This window comes from Seriola lalandi, unplaced genomic scaffold (genome assembly GCF_002814215.2).
Source record: "Seriola lalandi dorsalis isolate HSWRI2012SDOR001 ecotype SW California unplaced genomic scaffold, Sedor1 jcf7180002054736, whole genome shotgun sequence".
In the NCBI taxonomy this organism is placed as follows: Eukaryota; Metazoa; Chordata; class Actinopteri; order Carangiformes; family Carangidae; genus Seriola; species Seriola lalandi.
The window spans coordinates 407,687-426,109 of NW_019525289.1; the positions used below are offsets into that span (position 1 = coordinate 407,687).

Sequence of the window (18,423 nt, forward strand, 5' to 3'; positions counted from 1 at the left end):
GTTTGTAAAGGGGTGTGTGTGTGTGTGTGTGTGTGTGTGTGTGTGTGTGTGTGTGTGTGTGCTGGGGGTCGGGGTAAACAGAGACAAAGTGATTATAACCCTTCCTCCAGGGTGAACATTTTAAACAAACACCTATAGAAGGAACCGTGGATTGACTTATTCTCCCTCCCCGCCCATGCTGGGGGAGTGTCCTCCCTCCTCCCGTATAAAACCCAACACACCGAGCAGCTACACAACATGCAGAGAGAGACACGGTGCTAGACCGACAGGCAGAGAGAGAGAGAGAGAGAGAGAGAGAGGGGAGAGAGAGAGTGAGGAGACTGACAGTATCCCAGACTGTGAGAAAGTAAAGCGCTTGTTTTTTGGATTTTACAGACTGTCACAAACGATCTGCGCTCTAGCATGAGTTCAGCAGCATCCCTGGATTAATCCCACTTGCAGCCTACTTGCAAAGCGCAAGTTCGCTCGCACTTTCTCGAGGACGATTCGCGCACAGGAAAACGACGATGGAGAGGAGCATCCCGGGATGGTGCGTGCTGTTAACCCTCGTCTTGCACGGAACGCGCTGCATGGCGGCCAAGGAGCTCCAGTGCCAGGAGATCTCCGTGCCTCTGTGCAAAGGCATCGGCTACAACTACACCTACATGCCCAACCAGTTCAACCACGACACGCAGGACGAAGCCGGCCTGGAGGTGCACCAGTTCTGGCCACTGGTGGAGATAAAGTGCTCGCCGGACTTGCGCTTCTTCCTCTGCAGCATGTACACACCGATCTGCCTGGAGGACTACAAGAAGCCACTGCCGCCGTGCAGGAGCGTGTGTGAGCGGGCCAAAGCTGGATGCGCTCCGCTCATGAGGCAGTACGGCTTCCCGTGGCCAGACCGGATGAGGTGCGACCTGCTGCCCGAGCAAGACAACCAGGACACGCTGTGCATGGACTATAACCGGAGCCAGACCACCACTGCTTCTCCCGTGGTGGCGAAACCAACCAACCGGCCCCTGAAGCCGTTCAACAACAGAAAGAAGAGCAGCTACGGTCGTGGCATCCCCGGGAAACACAAACCAGCTGCTTCCCCGTGTGAGCCGGGATGTTTCTGCCGTGCGCCCATGGTGCCGGTGACCAGCGACAGCCACCCGCTGCACAACCGCGTCAAGACGGGACAGATCCTGAACTGCGCCATGCCGTGCCACAACCCCTACTTTACCCAGGAAGAGAGAACTTTTACCGCCTTCTGGATCGGCCTGTGGTCCGTCCTGTGCTTCATCTCCACTTTCGCAACTGTGGCGACTTTCCTGATCGACATGGAGAGGTTTAAGTACCCGGAGCGCCCCATCATATTCCTCTCCGCCTGCTACATGTTCGTGTCAGTTGGATACATAGTCAGACTGATCGCCGGACATGAGGAAGTGGCCTGCAACAGAGAAAACGGCGCTGAGCACATCCACTATGAGACCACAGGTCCTGCGCTCTGCACCATTGTTTTCCTGCTCATCTACTTCTTCGGCATGGCCAGCTCGATCTGGTGGGTGATACTGTCCCTCACGTGGTTTCTGGCCGCAGGTATGAAGTGGGGGAACGAGGCTATAGCCAGTTACGCACAGTACTTTCATTTGGCCGCCTGGCTCATCCCCAGCATGAAGTCAATAGCAGTTTTGGCTCTGAGCTCTGTGGACGGGGACTCTGTGGCTGGGATTTGCTACGTGGGCAACCAGAATCTGGATAACCTGCGGGGTTTCGTGTTGGCACCGCTGGTTATCTACCTGTTCATCGGCACCATGTTTCTGCTGGCCGGGTTCGTTTCTCTGTTCAGGATCAGGAGCGTAATCAAGCAAGGGGGGACCAAGACTGACAAGCTGGAAAGGCTGATGATCCGGATAGGAGTTTTCACAGTTTTATACACAGTCCCAGCCACTGTCATAGTGGCGTGTTACTTTTACGAGCAGCACAACCGACAGACGTGGGAAATTACGCACAACTGTACGTGCCAGACGGACCCTAACAGGCAGAGGCCGGACTATGCCGTGTTCATGCTGAAATACTTTATGTGCCTCCTGGTGGGCATCACGTCAGGAGCCTGGATCTGGTCCGGGAAAACACTGGACTCCTGGAGAACTTTTTGCACGCGGTGCTGCTGGGGGAGCAAAGCCTCCGCGGGCTCCATGTACAGTGACGTGAGCACGGGACTGACCTGGAGGTCCGGGACGGCCAGCTCCGTCTCCTGCCCCAAACAGATGCCACTGTCCCGGGTTTGATCCTTTGGATCAGATGTCATTTGGCACTAAAGACTAAAAGCAGCGCGTATCTGCTCTGTTTGGGGACACAGCGACGTGAAGACTGATTCAAATGATTTTATGTGGTAAATTATTCAAAAGTGAGTCACCGGACAGCCAGGTTAGATGGAATTTTGGTCACGAGCACTCCCCTAATGTGAACTGTTTGCTGGATTTGTGGCCATTCCGCTTGTAAAAGTTACAAGAATCAGTTTAGAGAGTTCTCCTTCCTCGCCTTATCCAAATGACGTGCTTAGGCTGGAATATAGGGGGGGGAAGGGGTTGGGTAGGGGAGGGTGGTGACTAATTGTGTTGGGATTGTCCATCAGCGTGTTTTAATTAGCACATTAATGAACGCCTAATGGCTTCTTTTTAAATAATGAGACCCCTCAGCAGCAGAACAATGTACCTGGCACTAAGAATGCAGAGTCTTATCTGGGCTTAATTGAATGCATACAGCTGACAAGATCCCTTTTGTCGATATAGGTTACGTGGTATAGCTGAAGCGCTTCTCCTCCTTACTGTAAAGAACCGCTGTGTCTTAAACACCAGATTCACAATGAGACCGCTCTGCTTGAAACGAGGACGTTTTGTCTCCCAAGATGGATTTACACGTTCATTAATCAATGCCTTAATACTGTCTCATACGGGTTGCATTAGCGCGTAAAGTGTATTTATATAATTATTGGTGTACATATATTGTACATTTGTATATTAAAATTTACGAGATTGTAAATATGTATAATTCCACTTTGATAGAAGATTTTATTTTGAGAATAAAACAACTTTTATTGAATTTGTTTTACTCGTGCGTCCTGGTCATTCTCGCCAAAACTCTGTCCTGGTGTTTGACACTGCAAACTGTCTCTGAGGTTGTTATACGGCATGCTTTAAAACACAACTGCACAGTGTAGACTCTTCAGACTCCAGCCTAAAGTTGAGTTATGTCAGTGATAGATTCATTTATATTTTAATTAAAAGTTGTAACTTGTGTTTTTTTTTGGGGGGGGGGGCATAAAGGATAAGTAAGCTCTGGTAAACCTCTCAGGTGTTGCAGATTCACATGCTGTGAGACGCGGGGAACAACAGCGGCATGGCACTACAGGTGGTCTCCTCAGTGTGATGCCCCCAGGGCCCCAGTCTTAACGCTTCTGTCCTCTCTTAAACCCAGATCCCAGCTAAAATTTACCTTCTTCACACTTTGCACGTTCAGCAGTCAATGAGATTCACCTCTTCTCCCACTTGCACTGATCCACCTGTTCCTAAAAGAAGGGGATAAAAAGAACAATTGAATTGAGTTTATTCATCTTATTTAGTGTGAACATCTTGGTACAAGAACTGAAACAAATCAGAAAAAGTCATCAGATTCTACGATTTAAGAAACACAACCAGGAAGACTAATCTGAGCAGTTGTCGATTTTCTACAACAATTTTTAAATATTTTATGTCAAACATTTGTTTTCTCATGTTTGGCATTGAATGCTTTTAATTGCATATCGAATGGACCTCTCAGGTTACTCTTATTAAAGCGGTGGTTTCTGTACAATGTAAAATACCTGAGGCTCATCATAAAAACGTCCGCGAGGTTTGGACAAGACTTGTTACCGCCGTGCAGCGTGTGATCTGTTTATCGTGAGACAGTGTAGCTGTCAGTATCATGTCTAGATTGTAGTTCAGGAAATGTTTGTGCGTAATGGCTGTGGGGGGCGCGCGAGAGAGGACTATTTTTTTCCCCCTCTGGACTGAGAAAATAGGTTTCAAATGTTTTTTCGACCAAGCACGGTGTTTCTAAGTCATCCATAAACTCAAATGACATGACCTATACGCTTAACAAAACCTGATGTGCTGCTCTGGAACTCCGGAGGACACTCTGAATTCCGATGCGGTGAAGAGGGACGGATAAAGCGGCATCGTGCTGCCACCTGGTGGTCAAAAGGATGAACTGGCAGCCAGCTGTGGCGCACCAAGCAGAAAAAGGTGAATTCAACTAAATACGCGTTTACGTTTGTTTGTAGTCAGTTTACACCACCCAAGTTACAAATGTCACTTTTTCCTGATGCACTTTGAACCCAAAAAACTTCTGTAATTTAAAATAGCATTCAACACTCTTCAACTGGAGCTATAGTTAACACGTGAAACATTCAGACCCCATGGATCCATCTGCTGAGTTTTTTTAATAGCATTTCCCTTGATGTCAGTGAAGTTATCTTATTATATAAAAGTGTGGATTTCTGACTTTGACACTAAATTACCTTTTAAAAACCACCGGTTACTTGCCCTGCTGTGCACACCCAATTAATTGCAGCAGAATACAATATACTATAGTAAACAAATCAGTTACTTCCAATAGAGGCATAATTGTGACATTTTTAACATATGTCAAATTTGTCTCTGTCAATAATTACATTCATCAATGAGGAGACAACAGGTCCTGTTTGCTCAATCCAATGAGTACAAATTGCCCTGCCACTGCTTATTAACCATGAGACAAGTTTGCTTCCTCTTCCAGCGGTGTGTCTGTGTGTGTGTGTGTGTGTGTGTGTGTGTGTCTGTGTGTGTGTGTGTCTGTGTGTGTGTGTGTGTGTTTGTGTTGTTGCAGGGGGGGGTTGGGCATGTTCCCTCAAGCACCAATAGAAAAAAAAAGGAAAAGAAAATCAACAGAGGAAATGGGTTGAGAGGTTGTGCCCGATCCATCTCCTTCTAACATAAACAAGGCTCCGGCTTGCCGGTTCAGGAAGCGCTCATCACGCAGAGAGATGCTATTGGTGAAATCCAGGAAAACCAACTCCTCTTCATTTGCTCCAATTAGGATGTTTATGAATGCAGTCTTTGTGTAATGATCTACTTAGCTGTCTGACTCTGATTGGTTTGGAATAAATCATATTAAGATGTCTGAACGGCTTACACGGGCTGTTAAAGGTCACATAGAAATGGGGGCCTATAATTTCAGAATGTATACAAAGCTGGGTGGGAAGCATTTTGCTTTCAATAACAGCTATTGTCATGTCATGGCTGATTTACAGTGCTGTCTAAAACAAACATTTCTTCTGGGTGTAACTGACAGGCCTTGTAACGAAAAGATGACCTCACCGCTTTCTGTCCAAATGCATGCTGGGATTAACCACTACATGACTATAGAAAGAAGTGCATAGAGAAAATAAAGAATCACTGAAGTATTCAAATTAAAATCATTTCAGACTTTTTTCAACTTACTGCACATTGTTACAGGCTAAATATTAGTGTATTAGCATGCTAACTATAAGAAGAGTAACCATGAGAGCACTAGCTTGACATGCATATTGGTTAGCTTGTTGATAGGGTTTTGGTCTTTGTAGTTTTTGAGGTTTCTTCATACAAACTAAAGATACACTTTTCACCTGCTGGTGGCACTAAAGCAAAATATGGTAAAATTCACAGATTCATTTACGCTGTCTGTGTATTTAAACAAAAAAAACAATAAAGACTATCATTCATCTCCCATGCTTGTGTGTAAAGTCATGCAGGGTGAGGGGCGTAAAGGTGAGAGGTTAAAGGTCATGTTTGTCATTTCTGGCATTCTCTGCAGAGGCAAAAAGAGCAGCCCAAGACATGTCTTCCCAATCTGAAGTCCTGTTCCGTAGCACTGTACTTCCACCAGTATCAGTATTAGCTGTAACTTACTGTAAATGTTTGGGAGCTGAATGGATTTCACCGTAGTCAATGTTTCCACACTTAAAGATTTTACCGATCTTACCGACTTCACACGTGAAGATCAGTTTACTTGTCACATGGAGTTTCACTCAAGTTGTGAAAACAGTTGCATAATGTCTCCTGTGGCTCTTGAAGGAGTTCTCTAAAGTCTGAAAAAATAACTCGTTTGAAATGATGTGGGCGTTTGCTAGGCAGGAAAGATTAAGGAAAAATGCTACTGAGTTTCATTATAGTAAGTGTAGGATCCATCAGTTTTGGAGGCTTCACTCATACAAGGTACTAAAAAGTGAGGATATCTCTGCCTGACAATTTAATCGGTCTGTTCTTTATCCCCCATCTTTTAATAAATAACCATAATACCATGATAACTCACTGAAGTATCTCCTTTGCTCAAATGGGAGAAACAGAGTTTATGAGTTTCGATCTACTCTGTGTGGATTGATAATTGTATCGAGGTTGTATAATTCATTTAATTGATGTTTTAAAAATGGCACACACGAGACGTTTAGCTTTCTCTGAGGTGCAGGCCAGACAGGTTTCAACCCATGCAGCCTTTCAGTTTCACATTATGCTTGTGGTGGTGGGTATTTGTGATAGTATACTGTATTTAAGAGCAGCCACACTCCTTAACTAACTAATCTGCGGACAAGAAGTCAAAGCAAAGGCAAGACGTAGGAGTCATGCTGTCTTCCTTTATACAAAAACAACACTGGACCACCCTGCTCCTCCTCTACCTTACAATCTCTCTATCATTAACATCAAAGGAAGACAGAATGGATTTTGTTTTCCGAGCCATAGCCACCTGGGACAAACCTACCCCCGACCACCCAATCCATCTCAGCTACCACCTCAGAGGTGAAGAGGATGCTGGGTAATCAATATTTTTGATGCCCCCGACATCTTCTCTGATGTGGCAATGTAGTCAACGTTGAGTTTTCCCTTCTACTTCTCAATCTCCTCCGTCTGTCACCCATGAGATCGGCGTGTGTTATTGCCCCTCAGGCTCAGGCGGCCGCGCAGGTGGAAGTGTTAACTTCAGTTGGGGAGGGGATCGATGGGGAGGAGAGAGGGCAGCGACTCCTAACAAACCGCTCTGGACGGAAATGTGTGTACAGCTGTAAAACACAGGGTGCAGGTATGAGGCATTTTCTTTCTACCAGTTAAAGACATTCCTTGAAAAAAACTCAGACACCTGACAGAACTTTTAAAATGATAGTCAACCATTCAAAAGTTCCTTACAGAGTGGGTTTTAGAAACTAGCAGATGATGAATATCAGGTAATGTTAAATTCTCTAACAATAATTGTCAAAAAAAAAATCATATAGCCTATTTTAAAGAGCATTTCTTTTAAGGATAAAGAAAGAGGGGTTTTCATAAACTGTGTATATCAGATATTGAACAGTATCTTAGACATTTTTATTTTTCCCTTATATTGACTAACTATGGTTAGTCACAAATTCCATCAGAATACTTCATGTGGTATGAAAAAAAAATAGTTGATACTCTCATACTGGCAACGCTCTTGTGACTTGTGGTCATGTCTATGCTTTTGTCTGCTGCATTACTCAGCATTGACCACTAGATGTCAGTAAAGGCAACATTATTCTGAAGTTATGTGACAGGCATGTGTCTATATCTGAAGGCTTTTTTCAAGCAGGAAACTGTTATATCAAATCCGTGAACAATCACTATTTGTGAAATATAATTCTTCACCATGTCTTTTACATTTTACACAATATGGCCAAAAGTATATGGACAGACTTGTGTACTTTTGATCTGAGCCTGTTTTTCATGGTTTGGGTTAAACCTCTTACTGTTTAAACATGGCAGTGCCCTCATGCACATAAAACCAGGTCAAGAGAGAACTTGACTGGCCTGCACAGAGCCCTGACCTCAACCCCTATCCAGCTCCTTTGGGATGAACTGGAACAGGACAGGGCATCAGTGGCTGACCTCCCTGATGCTCTTGTGGCTAAACGGGAGCAAATCCCTGCAGCTAAGTTCCTAAATGGAGAGTGGAGGTGGTGATGTTCAGCTATCACATGGGTGTCCACATAAAATGTCCAATAAAAACCACATATACATACATACATATACATATATATATATATATATATATATATATATATATATATATGCTGTTGCTTATAAAGTTTGAATAAAATATTTTTTACCTCTTTCCATGAAATGATTGTAACAATGCGATTTATTTTATTTCACCTGGGTAATTGGGACACATAATGTAATCATTGCACTTGGTCAAAAGTGATTACTGATGCGTTTAAATAGGAATAAACAGAGGATAGTGTCTGAAAACAAAATTATTCCAACTCTATGGGCAACAGTGCATCGAGCGGGTGTATGCAGAATGTATCCATATGATCTTATAGATTGCACAACAAAGCAGTGCCTGTAACATGGCTGATATGACAGACATGGTGGCTGGGATTTTGCCAAGGACAAATAGCTAATAAAATAGTTTCTGTGTGTTTTGTGTGTGAGTGCTAGGTTGACAAGTTGTGGGAAGGTCAGTCAACAACAAACACATACTGTCACCTCAGGGACAGTTTTATGTAAATATGCATGTATAGGGTCACCGGGTTCACTTGTCCGACCTCTTGACCTCCACCAGCGACAGTACAGTCCTTTCTCTGAGCACCCAACCCACCACTGCTAATGTTTCTGCACGTCTTAGCTGCCCCAAATACCACAGCAGAAGAAGAATGGAAAGGGTATGAGGCTTGTGTTCGGGTCACAGCTATACACTGAGGGCTAATGTGGCTCAGGGGTTGTGCTGTTGCATTCATTGTCATTGTTTTGACCAGATAGGAGTGTCAGTTTTAATCGAAGCTAAAATTCACATTCAAGTAGTTAAAACTGTTATGTCAAGGAAACAATGAATCCCATCATTGGCCTAATATCAGCAGAAAACCAATCAAAATTTTAAATAAGTTCTTTCCTTTATGGTTCGCTTTTATTGTTCTGAGTGTTTAAGCATTTTTACATCCATTAATTCAAATGCGACTGTGATCACACATCATGTTCTGTATCATATAGGTCAAACGGTATAACGTGTATGCCAAGTTGTTGTTTGAATAATGGTGGCAAGAAGGTTGAAGGTCTTAGGTCATCCGAGCAGGCTTGGTTTAAGTCAGGTCATGGCTGGGTTTGTCGAGCGGTCATGTGAGATGTCAGAGGTCAGGTCAGTGTGTCTGTTGTGGCTGCCAGCACTCAGTAATCCAGACAACAGCTGAGCACTGTTCACCACTGCTTCATCAAGGTCAGTGTTTGTTGGATTCATTTTCTCACAACAAAACAGAAGCAGGTGAGGGTATTAAAACAAACACGCCTCGGAGTGTACAAAAGTAAAACAGCATGAATCAGTTGTATTTTACTGGACAAGATGTATCTGATCAATGAACTGATTTTTAGTACAACTCATTTAAGAACAGTATTTAGAAAGCATGCATCAGGGAAAAACTACACAACATGAATCCAAAGATGTCCAAAAAAATTCAAAGATTGACACAAGGTGGCTAATTTTTTAAATGTAAAAGTACCTTTTTTAAAAAATGTACATTGTCACTTGCATATCAATTAGCTTTATATCCTGTGAGCCCTTGAGCTGTTTTCATCATTGCAAAATTACGTTTTATTCTAATTCTGTAATGACTGACTTTGGCCACTTGGGGGCAGTGGAACAAGCTGAAGACACAGTATCTGACTTCCATTCAAAAGCAGAATTTAAAAAAAAAAAGAAGCTAAAAGAGTCAAAAAACATATTTCTTTGTGGGTATATTACTATTAGTAACACCTTTCACATCACATAGTCATTTGACTCATTGTTAATAATAATGTTCAATAGTTCAACTTTACAATTTCTAACAAATCTTCCTTTACAGTATAACTCTATGAATTCATGCTTTTAGAATAATGTTTAAATGAAGTCATTTGGCTTGTAGAGCAGTTTTAGTGGCCAATCACACCCATGCCCTCTTGTCCTGAGAGTCACTGCTGTCAGACTGTTGGCTTGAGTTTGTTCCCACAGGGGTGCACTGTCCCAGCTTTTTGACACTCATGAGTGTTGGCATCCTAGGGTTCAGTGGTGGTCCTCTATCTGGACGGGGGGATAATGGAGGTCTTAGATGGCTGTGGAGGACAAAGTGAGTTGGCACTGGAGTGCTCATGGGAGTAGGTGAGTGAGCCATGTCCGCCTTAGAGTCTTTGTTTTCTGGGCTCTTCTCACTGGTAGATACACTAGTCTTAAGGGTGGGCCCACCATTCAGTTTTGTATGAAGGAGTTCATCGTTATTCGGCACAACACCAGCAGCATGTTTTTCATCCCTGTCAGGATGCGTTGAGCTTCCACCTGGGCTGATTCTTCTGGTTGAAAGAACGTCACTGTCTTCATTCACAGTTGTCGTTGTGAGCATACTGCTTTGCTCTCCTTTACTCATCTCCTCTATCAGCATCTCCCTGTTCCTCCTCCACCTCACCATCGCCTTCATGGAGCTCAGCAGGTCAACCAAACTCAGTAGGACGGACAGGGAGGCAACACCCAGCATGAAGTTGAGCATTAAGGTCTTCTCAGTAGGTCTGGAGATGTAGCATTCAACCCCAGATGTGCACGGAGCCTCGTAACAGAGGAAGCTTTTCGGAACGGACAAACCAAAGAGATAAAACTGGCCCGCACCAAAAACCACTTCTAGAAGGATCCGTAAAATTAGAGCAAGGAAGTAAGCACAGTAGAAGCGTGGTGTTCCCCATTCACGCGGGAGGTCATGTAGTGGAGCTTTATGCAAGAAGAGTTCTCTTGAGGAGCTCGAGTTCTCAAGAGTGAAAGGTGAACCTCCTCGACTCCTGTCCCAGTGCAAAGCTCCAAAGTAAGGATATGACAACAGTTTATGCATGACGTAGGTTGCAAACAGTACATGAGGAAGACAGAGAAGAATAAGGTGGAAGAGCCAGAGACGGAGGACGGATACAGGAGCGAATACGTCAAAGCACACATTAGAGCAGCCAGGCTGGATGGTGTTACAGATAAATCTCTCCTGCTCGTCACTAAAGAGCGAGAAGCCGGCCATCAGGACTACCAGCAGACGTACAACCAGCATCAGCATCCACCAGGTTTTGCCTGCAATGGATAAAAGATGATCAAGCACCCAATAATAGGTTACATGTATAAATACGACTAAATAAGTGATAAAGTATCATAATGCCAAACATAACACAACTGACACAACACAACGCTGTAACTTATTGTCTGTGTGGTTATTAAAAGAAAAGAAGAATAAAATTACTCAATTAAAAATTCACGTTTAAAAATTCTGACAACAAATTAGAAAATTGTAAAGGAAAAATTAATTCCACTGTTGTTAGAGAGCAGCAGTGATAGTACATTACATATAGGTAAGCTCACAAATCCTGCCAACACCGAATCAGGGTATATCCAAAAGAAACATTTCAGAATAACTTACCCATAAAGGACACATTATGACTGATAGTGATGAAGAGTAAGTCTCTTGCACCCATGATCCTCATTGTTCAACTTCAAACTCTTCCAAATCCAAATGGTGTTGATTTTTCTACCCAGGAGGTGTCCCTAGGTTGCTGTCCCCTTCACCACTGGTCCAAGAGCCGAAACCTCACAGCTTGCCACTAAATGCAGTCACCTCTAATGCTGTGCTGCTGCCTCTCACTCTTGTGTGCAGCAGAGGCCAGGATCTGCGCAGTGAGCTATTCTTACCAGGCTGCCATCAAAGCATTGTTGGGATGTCAAGGTACCAGTCAAACTTACTGGAAGGTGGCCATCATATATAGGCATGCACGTAATGGACAGCCATAAACTTAAGTCGGACAATCACATGGTATTAATTCAAACTGTGATTCAATTTAAGGTAATAATCTCATCACAAGACAATTAATTATTATTACTTCAGTAGACACAGAGAAGTATATAAAATAAAAATCTTTTTTAAAAATCCACAAATCACCTGTTAAAGACTGAGGATTAGTAGACAAGAGCATTTTTCTTTATTAAAAACACAAATCAACAAGTTCATAAATAATGTACACTTGACCTGTGTCAGTTTCTGAACTCTTTATACACTGTACAAAGTTCATTTGCAAAATAATTGTAGTGGTTGAGTTTTCAAATGACAAATGAGAAAAACAAAACCATGAAACCCTGATCAGTTACTTGAGAGTAGCAGTTAGTTTAAAATTAGATGCACAATGGAAACAGTTTCGATACTGTGAAATTCTTGGCTCAGCAGTCGGGGTTTATTGAATATACTGAGATTGAAAAGAGTGCAAATGCAATGGGGTGCACCTGTAGCTCACCTGGTTAAGCTCATACCATATCAAGGTTCAGTCTTTTTTTTTCCAGGGGCCTGGTTTCAAATGCAACCTGGGTTCTTTGCTGCATGTCATCCCCCCTCTCTCTCTCTCTTTCCTGTCAATCTCCACTATCCCTGTGAATAAAGGCAAAATGCCCAAAAAGAAATCTTTAAACGAGTACAAGTGCACTAAAATGATTTATAATTTTCAGATTTCTGTTTGGTTTGCATACCAAAATACCCAAAAGAATATCTCTGAAATGTAAAGGCAATTAATGTACATCTTTGTGCTAAAGCAACACCAACCCTTTTATTGACTCTGACCTTTTTTGAAAATTGGAGCATACACCATGGCTAATGCTTTAATTCAGGATAGATTGTTGCTGTTGGTCACGTCCTAGTGATTGTGGTGATCATACATGTGACAACTTCTTTACAGAGGACTTACAATGTGATAACACCCACATTTGTACAGTTTTCTTTGGTTAAGGCTGCTGCTGAAAATATCATTTTGCTCCCTTTTCCTTAGCAAAGTATTAGTGTCCTGTTCTTTATGATAGCAATGTGAAGGCATCAGCCAGGAAATAGAAGAGTCTGGGGTAGCAGCCATTGAGCATGACACTTATGAGACTGGAGTGTTTTTTATTGAACATTTTCCAAATGTACTGTACTATGGATGTAATGGGTTATCTGGCTCTACAATACTGAATAAATAAAAACAAAGCAGTGCTGCGTGGCCTCCTCGCATCCTCTATATGCACTAGCACCCCCTGCAGAGTGTGCTTGTCAGACCTGTTTACCCGGCTGTTGGCTGCGATTATTCTGTTGGTTTGAGGTTGAACTTTTAGTTTATTTAACTGTAAAATTGAGGTTTGGTGTTGGAGTTTGGTGCTAAATACATTTGTAAAGTGCAAAAATAACCCCACATCTGTTTCCAATAAGCAGCCCCAATTCTTACCTTCACATTGTGCCTTGTCAATTCAGTTCAGACATATTTTCTCACTTACATCTAATGGCCTCTGATCTTGCAGGTTGTTTTGGATTTATTTGAGATGTCTCTCTCTGACCATCACCGTTTTCACTGTAAAATGTTTTCATAGGAACTACTTTCTACTGATGGATAGTAAAAACATTCTACTCCAGTAAATACCATTAAGAATTTGGAATTTTGGGTGAACTGACCCTTTAAAATCATCAAACTCTGAATTGATAGTTTTTCTGTAATGCTCAAATGTCCACTAGATGTCAGCAGAGAGATGCACTCATTCTACTCAAAGCCTATGTGGGGCACTTACAATCCAACTTGGCTTGAGGAATATTCATGTTTTAGTATTAACTGCTGAAACCTCTTAACAAAGTGATGTTAAGATACAACCAAAACCTGATGAATAGTGAATGAGAACCTCAGTAAAAACATGCTCTAGTATATATTTCATCTTATACAGTATTGTGGTTGTAAGTGTTTGATTGTGCATGTCCCTGAAATAGGACTGTACTGGTCACACATTTATCTATGGGAAATCTAGCCCCTTTCATCTGCTGTTTGCTTCTCACTTATCATAATTTGTGTTTCAACCTTCAGTATAACTCAAATGAGGAGCATCAAAATCAGTTAACATACTAAAACAGACTACCTGAGTATCAAGAGGTACACTAGAAATACTGTAAACCTTAAATACAAAGATTTCCAGAGAAGAAAACTTGCTAACACTTTTATTATTCTAAGACCTGTCAAAAGGAAATAAATAATCGGTACAAATTCCAGTGCTATGCTACTGTTTTTGAAATTCTGCAGTTAGGGATCAGGCAGCTGCAACTGTTGAAAAGTGGAAATAATAAGGTAAAAATAAATAATATGCTTCGTTGAAAGGTTCCAGGGCCGTCTGAGAGGCGGGTTATGTCAACCAGATTAGTCAGACAAAACCAGAAAACTGAACAGAGTCTTTACATTAAGGCAGGTTCAAACTGCCATCTGAAGAAGTTTCAAGGCTCTGTCTAGTTTCAGGACGTCCTTCATGGTCCAGAGCTGGATTTTTCTCCATAGTTGATAGAACAACCAGGAACTCCTTTCTCTCTTTCATAGCTGCTTTGAAGCACTGTGAAGGCATCAGGTAAGGTTAGAAATCCCTCTGGAGTTCAGCTCATCTCCCAAAACTACAGATGTGGTTTCAGTTTCTTGCCTCTAGTTTGAAGGTGTGGGGTCCAGAGGCTGATTTCAGGTTTCAGTCACTGTTCCACTAAGATCCAGGTCTTGGCATTATCTGGGTATCCAAACCAAAGTTCTTGAACTCAGCACAGAACCGTGTAGAGTTTTTTTTGTTGTTTTTTTTGTTTTTTTTCATGTGGTTAGTGTCTGTAGCCTGATGCAAGTGTTCAGTATATGGCAGTTTGTTAGTGGTTAGGAGAGAATTGCAGGAACCCATCTGATTCCACATAGATTGTCCATGCTGGCAGAGCGCTTCTTGGCAGCTCTCCGTATGTCTTTGTACTTGTCGTCACAAAGCCTGGAAATAGCCTGGAGAGGGGGCGTAGTAGTGGTTATTATTAACAAAATAAAAATGTTATAGTTATTTTTTCTTTGACAAACTGCATTCATGAAAGAATAGCTTGCTTGTGAGTAATCTTGTGTTCAACTATTAAAGGAGCTATTTGTAAGTTTTGCTATTGCTAGGCTACATAACCATCACTAGCATTAACGGCTGTTTACTTACCAGTCTGGGAGAAACATTAGGAGTTCAGCAGCAGACATTATTCCTGTTTCCAGAGGTGGAAAGCAACCCTTGTGTTCTGCATCTATTTCTATCATTTCGCCAATGAAGTTAGTATGCTAACTAGGTAGCCCCGGCCTAGTTGGGCCCATCTCGTCACTTTTCAATACTGAGATACTGTAGCGTCCAGTCTGCCCTGAAGAAGTAGCGCTGCTAAGAGGACGTATTATAACCTTTTGTATTATGAATGCAAAGATGGCTGAAGCTCTTGCAGCAACTGTAAACCACTGTTAATGCTAACGCTGGTTTATAGCAAAACTTACAAATAGATCCTTTACGGCCGCAATGTAACAACCTCATGACATTGTTTTGTATCCTTTAAAGCTTTTTTCAAGTCAGACCTTTCAAAACACATATAAACTTGAAATTATAGATTCAATTTTACTGGCAAATTACTAAATTATGGGAACATGTGGGAAAATTAAGAGTTTAAAGTGAAATTAAAAATAGGGGGACACAGATTTAAAAAAAGAGGTAAAAGACTGCTTGGATGTGCAGCTTAACAGAGGCCTCTGACCTCTAGTTTTTGGGCCTTGTCCCTGCTGAGCGGCTCCAGGGGGAAGCTAAGGTTGTTGGACTCCGAAAGCGACCGCAGGTCAAAGTAATACTTGGCGTAGACACTGGACGGCACGTTGATGTTGAACTGCAAGAGTTCCAGGAACTGCCGCTCCAATTCATTCCTGTTAAGAAAATAACATTTCTGCATCACCAGACTGAACTAATGACTTTCAAAATAAAATATATGTCCCCTTAAACTCACAAACCCCAGTGTAGATACAGAATCTCACAAGTCTGTGCTCTTTAATTACAGAAGCTAAGTATTGTTGAGCCTTTGAGGCTCAAACTTGTAAGAGATCATCTTCATCATGATTCCTTCTGTTCATATTAAACTAATTCCAAATCTAACCCTAAACTTGCTGTTTAATATTAATGTTATAAAGGTAAAAGCTGCCATTCGTCTTAGTACAAATACTCACATGTCCTCCACAGTGATATCCTTGAGGATCTGGCAGTAGTCGACGTTCCACACAGCCTGGTCATCCCAGACCTTGGAGGCCAGCAGGATAGCACCCAGAACAATCCTCTTCCAGTTCCCCGGACAGATGTCAATCTCTGCATAGGTCAGGAGCCTCTCCAGGTAGACCTGCACAGCAACACGAATAAGATATGAGACATCACTGAAAACTGGGCATGGAAGTAGGGCAAAAGACAATGATTCAAATAGACAAAAAAACACCAAAGATATTTTCAAAAGCTAAAGGTTACAAGTCTGGAAGCTTTATCATCGTGACTTAACAAGTCCTCAACAAGGTGGGCGTTCTAATCTGTCTAAGTAATTTATATTCATGCTCTGCTCCGTGTTGTCAGGAGGTATATATTCTTTTTTTCCTCGATGACATCTTACATTCATCAGTGGTCTCTGAGTCCCACCAACACACAGAGATAACGTGGGAGTTCGGATGCACAGCCACATCACCAATTTATACACATCCCTGGCTTGTCTCAGTGCATCAGGGTGCAATTTCCCCCCAAGGCCTAAACAGAAACTGTCTGAACTGGATGAACGCATGGTTCAAAAAACATAATAGGAGGATGAAGGAGGTTAAAAATCTTACCAGTGTGACGATGGCACACTCAGCAGTGAGCTGAGCAGCGCTGAACAACGTCCTGACGAACCGGTAGATCTGCTTCTGCTCTGGGTCGTGCTGGTTGTAGTCCAGTGGCACCTCGGATTTCTGGAAGAAGGGAGGAGAGAGGTTAAAGAGAGGAAGGGAAGATGTGGTGGGCCAGGAGAGGAGGAGGGGAGGAAATTGGTAGGGTTGAAGGAGGAAAGGGACATTTGGAAACAGAGGAGATGCAAAAGAAGATAAACGAAAAAATACAGTAAAATGGGGATGAGAGCCCTCAGGAGCAAGAAAAAAGACAAGAAAAGGGATGGAAGGTGGGAGCAGAGAAGGATAAAAAATCGGAAATCTTACTGAGAGAGGGTGAAGCTTTTCATCAAATATTTCCAGCAGCATTCCTCCATCTGTGTCCCTAGAATGAGGCAACACAGTCACATGGTTGATTTATCTCTACACTAAGTTAAGACTACAATTATTGCTTCCAGAGATTATACAGGGTCAGTAGCATAAGTAGCAGTAGCACAGATGTAGCACAGATGGCGTAAATTGGTGGATAAAGTGTAAAATCCACTACTTTGAAAGGATTTTTAAATACAAATAAAATACAAACACAAAAAGACACGCCTACATAAAACAGAATACTGTACATAGACAAAACTACTGAACATTAAGTCACTAAATTCACATTTTCTTTGACCCTAAAGTCCACATTTATGTATCATTATGTGCATCAATCCAAAACCAGGCTGCAGTTTAAAAGTTTACCAAAAAAAACCCATTATTGACTAAGTACGGAAAATGACTGAGAGTTCTCACCTGTTTTTTATATGGTAGTAAATTGCCAGTGCTACACTGTAAAGAGAAAACAAATAACTGTTTATATGAACAGGGAAATCGGACAGATGAACCATTTCTCTTTTATTGTGCTGTCATGTTCTAACCATTTGATGGTGTATTTGAGGTTGGGCTGGCTGACTGTGTTGTCGTCTAGGAAGATGGTGGAGCAGGAGCTGTATTTCCGCCTCAACGTTCCGTGCTACAGACACACACACACACACACACACACACACAGTGAGGGTTATTAGAGTGTACATGTTTTTGTCTGACCCACATAAAACCCGACAGGGTATCATGCACAGGGGAAACGAGAATCAACGACATGAGACCTAAAAATGTGACAGCTTATATTTTCAGCTTGCTTTGTCCACAACGTGTGGTTCATTCAAAATCACACAAACGCCAGCTGATTTTTACTTAAAGCAACAATTAACTGATAAACACCATGAATTAGATTTGTGGAGGGAAACAGAAATGATTGCACACTCACATTGAGATGTGTATAAGAGACAGGCTCTGCTCTGCTCTCCTACAGTCCCCCGCTCTACCAACTGAGTTATTGAAGGTATAGGAATCATCAATCAACAATATATGTTGTGTAATGGTAAAGTTGTAAGCATGAATGTCTCTAGAAAAAATTAATGCTTAATCAGCAATACACATGATCAAGCTATAGATCTGTAGTAATGTCATACCAGCTGTTATTATCACCCTGCAGCTGGACTAGAAAGGCTGAAATTTGAGTTTCTGGACATGATTTACAGAGAGCTGACTGCCACCGTAGAAATGCTCTGTATGAGGGATGTATCAGCTTGTTTTTACTTTATCTACTGGACAGTTATTCTCTGTAACACCTATAAAAGCCTCCTCCTTCGAGCCGGAGTTGAACCAGCGA

General features: G+C 42.3%; 2 protein-coding genes and 1 pseudogene across 2 annotated transcripts in view; 1 reads left to right on the forward strand and 2 right to left on the reverse strand.

The window, feature by feature from the left end:
• The first annotated feature begins 262 nt into the window (after positions 1 to 262).
• Positions 263 to 3,066, forward strand: LOC111668374 (frizzled-8 pseudogene; annotated as a pseudogene).
• A 6,716-nt stretch (positions 3,067 to 9,782) lies between these two features.
• Positions 9,783 to 11,583, reverse strand: LOC111668464 (gap junction delta-4 protein-like). The gene is made up of 2 exons (XM_023424545.2): positions 11,438 to 11,583; positions 9,783 to 11,094 (listed from the first exon to the last, which is right to left on the reverse strand). Exons 1-2 carry the CDS (start codon positions 11,499 to 11,501, stop codon positions 9,941 to 9,943), a joined length of 1,218 nt encoding a protein of 405 aa, XP_023280313.1. The 5' UTR covers positions 11,502 to 11,583; the 3' UTR covers positions 9,783 to 9,940.
• A 385-nt stretch (positions 11,584 to 11,968) lies between these two features.
• LOC111668463 (cyclin-Y-like) overlaps positions 11,969 to 18,423 on the reverse strand; it is a 23,309-nt gene continuing 16,854 nt past the window's right edge. Inside the window, exons 4-11 of the mRNA XM_023424544.2 lie at positions 18,282 to 18,300; positions 17,633 to 17,727; positions 17,508 to 17,543; positions 17,046 to 17,103; positions 16,683 to 16,802; positions 16,044 to 16,210; positions 15,584 to 15,746; positions 11,969 to 14,813 (exon numbers count right to left, since the gene is read on the reverse strand). Coding sequence (XP_023280312.1) covers positions 14,697 to 14,813; positions 15,584 to 15,746; positions 16,044 to 16,210; positions 16,683 to 16,802; positions 17,046 to 17,103; positions 17,508 to 17,543; positions 17,633 to 17,727; positions 18,282 to 18,300 — 775 coding nt within the window. The 3' untranslated portion in view covers positions 11,969 to 14,696. The remainder of the gene's footprint in view (positions 14,814 to 15,583; positions 15,747 to 16,043; positions 16,211 to 16,682; positions 16,803 to 17,045; positions 17,104 to 17,507; positions 17,544 to 17,632; positions 17,728 to 18,281; positions 18,301 to 18,423) is intronic.